This window comes from Sus scrofa, chromosome 2 (genome assembly GCF_000003025.6).
Source record: "Sus scrofa isolate TJ Tabasco breed Duroc chromosome 2, Sscrofa11.1, whole genome shotgun sequence".
NCBI lineage: Eukaryota > Metazoa > Chordata > Mammalia > Artiodactyla > Suidae > Sus > Sus scrofa.
Window position 1 is genome coordinate 77243688 of NC_010444.4, and position 6000 is coordinate 77249687.

Here is a 6000-nt window from a genome sequence, read left to right on the forward strand (position 1 = left end):
GGACCATCGTGCCCTCTCACCACCACTCCTGGCAGGCAGCCCAGCCTGGACTCATAGCTGACACAGAGGAGGGCAGGTGCCTGGCAGATGCCAGCACCTGGCAGTGGCTACCTGGGATGAGAACAGGGTCCAGGAAAGCCCAGGCCGCATTGCTCAATGGGGTAAAATCCCCACCACTCACCACCCAGGTCCAAGTGCCTGCCAGTCACCACAGGGCGGTGCCATCTCACCACAGGAGGCCCAGCCTAGAAACTGGCACCAGTCTGCCAAGGACCCAGCCACTGGGACACCAGGCAAAGAAGCCAGCCCAGGCAGACAAGCTTGTCACACTGTGTTACCTCCAAGACATAGGCAAGGGCACCAGGAACGCTGACAAGGAAGCCCTGAGCTGCTCACCAACCGCAGCCATGCCTGGTGACACGCTCAACACACAACAGGCACAGCTCACTCAAGGGGTCATTGCTGAGAGTCTGACCAGCCTGTAGACAGAAAGTCAGCTGGGCCCAGGCTGTGGGGTGGGGGTTTGAGAACCACAGCCATAGGCACAAATGGCCCTGGCCGTTGCTACCTTCCTTAACAGCTGATGAAAAAAACCCACCAAGAACAGTCCCTGGCGACAGGTGAGACTCCTGTGAGCTCCTCCTGCACGGCATGCAGAGCTGGGCCCAGCTGCCACCTGCCCTCCTGCGTGGTCATGTCACAAGGGGCGTGTGCAAGTGGTCTATGCTGACAAGAAACACCATGGCTGCCCCCTAGGCCAGGAAGGCAGCATCTGTGGCTTCTGCTGCCTATTGGTAAAACTGGAGAACACAACCACTGTTTACAATGATCCTCAGGTGGAGTTCCCTCGTGGCGCAGTGGCTTAAAAATCTGGCCTTGTCCGGAGTTCCCATAGTGGCACAGCAGAACAAATCCGACTAGGAACCATGAGGTTGTGGGTTCGATCCCTGGCCTCCCTCAGTGGGCTAAGGATCCAGCATTGACGTGAGCTGTGGTGTAGGTCGCAGATGAGGCTCGGATCTGGCGTTGCTGTGGCTGTGGTGTAGGCCAGCATCTGCAGCTCCTATTCGACCCCTAGCCTCGAAACCTCCACATGCCACAGGTGCGGCCCTAAAACTACAAAAGACAAAAAAAAAGAAACTCTGGCCTTGTCTCTGTAGTAGTTCAGGTTGCTCCAAGAATTTTCACATGCCACATGAGTGGGTCTCAGCACTCCACTCCCCAATTTCATTATCCCCAGGCATCCCAGAGTAGACAGGGCTCTGCACTGCACTGTAGCCAGGCCAGGGATTGAACCTGCGTCCCGGCACTGCAGAGACAGCACTGATCCCAATGGAACACAGTGAAAACTTCAAAAAAAAAAAAAAAAAGGTATTTGTTTGTTTGTTTCTTTTTAGGGCCTCATCCTCAGCATATGGAAGTTCCCAGGCTAGGGGTTGAAATGGAGCTGCAGCCGCTGGCCTACACCACACCAAAGCAATGCAGGATCTGAGCCATGTCTTCAACCTACACCACAGCTCATGGCAACACCAGACCCTTAATCCGCTCAGCGAGGCCAGGGATGGAACCTGCGTCCTCATGGATACTAGCCAGATTTGCTTCCACTGCACCACGAGGGGAACTCCCCACCCCAAAAAAGAGAACGGCTTAAAAGGAATGCAGCAGGTGTGTCAGTATTAAAATGAGGTTTCTTTTTTACTTCTGAGGCTTTCGGAAACTTTCCCTGCTCTACAATCAGAACAGATTAGTTTTTGCGAGCAAGAGAGGGACATGCACAGACCCAGGACAGCCTTCCTTCAGGGAACCACAGGAAGGGAGGACCTCCTTTTCCCAACTTCCTTTTTTAAGGAAAAACTTCCCATTCTAATTGTAGTTTGAGGACTTCGGAGGCTTATTTGGAAAGTTCAGGACACTTCACTCCAAGAGGCAAGTCTGGAGTTGAGTTTATTACATCTCTCCTAGACAATGGGGCCTTTGTTCCCTGCAGCTGCTGGGCAGCAAGGCTGACCCAGAAGCCTGGATCTCTGGACCCAGGAGTGGATACCCTGGCCCTCGTACAAGAGCCCAGCCCTCTGCCCTGCATCTGGAGCACTGTCGGGACTCAGGGTGCCTCAGAGGATGGTACACCCCCTTGCAACACCCAAGGAAGTATACACGGGGTGGGGGGGCTCCGCCGGAGGCTACAGACAGGCGAACAGCCCGGCATGGGGCCAGCCCTGCCTTCCAAAGGGAGCCTCAGAGAGGTGAAGGCTTGCACATTCAGAGCTAAGGTGGGGAACTAGCCCTGGCCCTGAAGCTGTGACGCCTTATGTCTAGTGCCAGGCTGGCTGTGGACTGCTCACCACTCTGCCTCCCTGGCCTCAGTTTCCCCTCTGGATCTTCCAATGGACACCGTCTCCACAGCTCCTGGGACCATGGCTGACCTCTCCAAAAACGAACTGACAGCAAGCCCTCTGCAAACTCCCAGTTGTACTGCAAAGCATGAGGGAACTCTTTGGGTGGTAACATCCTCTAACTTGACCTTGGGCATGTGAACTTGCCTGGGGGGTGCTTTATCACATGTACATTATGCTTTGGCCAAAGTGGGCACTTGCCCACCTGACAGCCCTCTACCACAGGCAGGGCATCTGCAGAGGTTCTGGGGCCCACTCAACCTGCTGCCCGTGTCCATACCCAGGGATGTGTTTACTCCCTGAAGCCCCTGGGCTGGCCGGCTCTAGCCAGACAGATCAACTGGTGCCAGAGCCCAGCCTGGTCCTCTGGATGGACCCCAGCAATCCTTTCTACTCAGGGAGCCAGAGCAATATGTTATAAAACACCGGCACCAAAGCACTTAACAGACTTGTGTCAACTCCACCCAGGAGGGCTCATCCAGATGGAAGAGACAAGCACCCCACTTCTGGGACAGATCTGAAGGTGAGGCCTAAGAGGAGCCAGGAGAACAAGGATTGGCCCCAGAGAGCAGGAAGGGGGTCCCTTTCCAGGGGCAGCAGCCAGGATACAGGCACACAATCCCACGTGCTTCTGGCGAGATGAGAAGCCATCACTTAGAAGCAAGGGTGGGGATCTGACTCAGAGATGTGGCCCTGCTTGGCTCCCAGGAGGGCGTCTGCTGTCCCACCAGCCTGTTTCCCTCAGGACGCCAGAGGCCCCTACCCTAACCCTACCTTATAGGTACCAAGTGGGCACAGGGAACTGGCACTCTGTGCCCCACTGGCCCCGCACTCTGCCCACTTTTGCCGGGTGTTCACGGACTGGTGCGCTGACCAGAGCCAGTCAGGTCTCAGCACTCCGCTCCCCAATTTCACCACCCCAGGTATCCAAGAGTAAGCAGACAGGGCTCGGCAGCACACTGTTAAACTGTCCAAGGGGAGGGGGGCTGGGAGGAGGGGGTGAAAGTGGATCCGAGAGCAGCACTCAGAGGACTGGCCAAGGTCACCAGCCAGTCCTGCCTGGCCCGTTAGATAACCCTTCTTGGACACTGGAGGCTGGGAGGAGTGTGGGCAGAGCAGGGCGGGGTCTCCAGGGCAGCAGTGATAAGGAGTGGGGGTGCCCCCTACTGAAACCAGCAAGAGGCAGGGCTCCCACCGACCTTGGGGATGCTCCTGCATGCAGACCCCCCACACCTCTGGGACACCTAGAGGCAGACAGGCACCAGAAGAAATCTGTGTAAAAAGTTTGCGGACACACAAGCCGATCCTCCTCAGCAGTCACCAGGCCTGTGAGTCCCATACATGTCCTATGTCACATCCTAGGCGAGAGAGAAAGAGCCAAGTTCCTCCCTGCTGACTGATAAGCCGGTGCAAACAATTATTTTTGGCAACCGCAGGGTTCCCCTCCAACAGGACAAACAAATCGCACTTCTCCCGCCCCAGTAACAGCCGCGGGTTGTGGCTGTGCTGAAACCTGCTGGCGGCAGGCAGGACCGCAAGGCTCAAGGCCAAATCAACACCAGCGGGTCTGCCAGGCACACCGGCCCTCTGGACAGCTGGGAGAGCAGGGGGGGGAGAGGGGCGCCCCCTTCCGAGGAGGGCTCAGCATCGGCGGCGTCAGGAAGCCCGGGACACCCAACCGCAACAAGCTAGGCTGACTTCGCCCAATTATCCAAGCCAGTCACCCACAACCTTCCCGGCGGTTCAGCTCAGGTTCTTAAGGAAAGGGAGTATGGAAGGTAGAAACGGAGAAAAGAAGGGAGGGAGGAAGGAAGGATTGAAAGAAGGAAGGAGACCTCACCCCAACCCAGGAAGTCGGCACTTACTTCTTCACATTGGCCTCCCCGTTGGGGATCCTTCGCAACTTCTTCTTCTTGAGGATTTTGACAGCTCTCCTGCACAGCGTTTCTGAGTCCAGCACCTCCTTCACTTTGCCATACGACCCCTCCCCCAGCAGGTCCCCCATCAGGTACTTGCCGATGAGCTTGGCCCGCTTGCGGCGGGGCTGGTAGATGACCTCAGTAGAGTCGATGCGATGGATGAACGTGTCCATCCCCACCGACATCAGCTCGCCCTCTGTAAACATGCCCAGCTGCTGCGGGTCCGCCACATCCATCCTGGACCCTAGGGCTCCGACTCCCGCAGGCGATCTCTAATCCCCTTTGTGTACTTCCTGGTGAGCGGTTCTTCCTTTTGTCCCCCCTCCCCAAGATTCCCTTCTCCAAAAATAAAAGTCACAAAATCGCAAAAAGAAAAAAAAGAAAGAAAGAAAGAAAGAAAAAGAAAACCCTTCTTGGAAAAGAAACGATTGTACTGAACGTGAGTTCAAAAGGCGCGCCTGGTCCAAAGCCCGGACACCCGGGTGTGTGCAGCGTCCCAAGTTTTGCGGCCGCCCGGCCTCACAGTTTTGAGGCGGGCCGGCGCGTCCACGGGGGCCCTCGGGAGGCCGGTGGGGCCGGGAAGTGCTAGGTCATCCTCCAGGGACTTTAGACCCTCGAACGAACACGGACGCGGCCGGGTCGAGTCTTCTCCGCGCCGTCCATTACTAGCGAGCCATGGCGCGCGCCCGGGGCCCCGCGCAGGCCGGCCCCGGGGCCCCCAGAGCCGGGCAGGCGAGCTTCGCTGGGGATCCGGCGCGCTGCTCGGGGGCGGCTCCCGCCGGCCCCGCCGGCCGGGGCGCCCGAGACGCCGGCAGGTGCGTGTCCGGAGCGCACGGGGAACCTCTGTTTGGCCCCGCTGGCTCCCTCCAGCGCCGGGACTGCCCGGGGCCCGCCGGCCGCAGGGAGCGACCCCCGTCGGAGTCGGCCGCCGCCCGGGCGTCCGCACACCGGCCTGGGACCCCGAGCGGCCGCGCGGGCCCGGAGGGCGCCGCGCCCCAAACGGCAGCCCGCGCTCGGTCTGCGCCGGAACTCCGTCGGCCGCGGAACGCGGGGCGCGTGGAGCTCCGGGCGGCTGAGGCGGCGCAGGCCGCAGGCGCCGGGCCGGGGTTCCTGAGGCCGCCGGGGTCCGGGTGGCCCGTCCCCCGCCGCGGCCGCCGCGCGCGTGGAGCAGGCGGGGCGGCGCGGGGGCCCAGCCCATGCAAGGCGGCCGCGCTGCCGGCTGGCGCCCGCCGCCGCTGCCGCCGCGCCCCGCCTCACTCGAGGGCGCCCCGGGCCGCCTCCCCCTTCCGCGCCCTACACGCCGCCGCCATCTTGTTTATCTCCTCCCCCTCCCTGCGCCGCCGTGCCGCCGCACGCCCGTCGCGGACCCGCCCCTCGCGGCGCCGACGTGCACGTCCGTTGGCCGAGCCGCCTGGCCTCGACCCCCGAGGCGCGCCCCGCCGCCGCTCCTATTGGGCCGTTTGGATCCGGGCGGGCGCCCGAGCGGGGATTGGTTCCCGCTGGGCCCCGCCCCAGGGGTGGATACCGTTTGTTCATTGGCCTGAGGAAACGCCCGTCACGGCGAGGGGGCGGAAAGCAGGAGCCGGGAAGCGAAACCCGGGCGTTGACCTGGGAGGGGTTGGGAGCCGAGGTCGGAGGTCTGGAGTTCTAAAGTCTTCCATGGGACCGGGCGAGTGCAGTGCTCCTGG

At 60.5% G+C, this 6000-nt stretch overlaps 1 protein-coding gene across 7 annotated transcripts in view; it reads right to left on the reverse strand.

Annotated features, from left to right (window-relative positions):
* Positions 1–5635, reverse strand: part of STK11 (serine/threonine kinase 11) — a 19435-nt gene extending 13800 nt beyond the window's left edge. For 4 of the 7 annotated variants that reach the window (XR_002341714.1, XR_002341713.1, XM_021084266.1 and 1 more), the window contains exon 1: positions 4259–4654. Coding sequence is in view for 3 of the 7 variants with exons in the window: in XM_021084266.1 (XP_020939925.1) it covers positions 4259–4548 (290 nt within the window). In the remaining 4 variants the exon portion in view is untranslated. Of the gene's footprint in view, positions 1–4258 lie in introns of all 7 variants that reach the window. The other 3 variants (XR_002341711.1, XR_002341712.1, XM_021084263.1) reach the window with 2 other exon arrangements.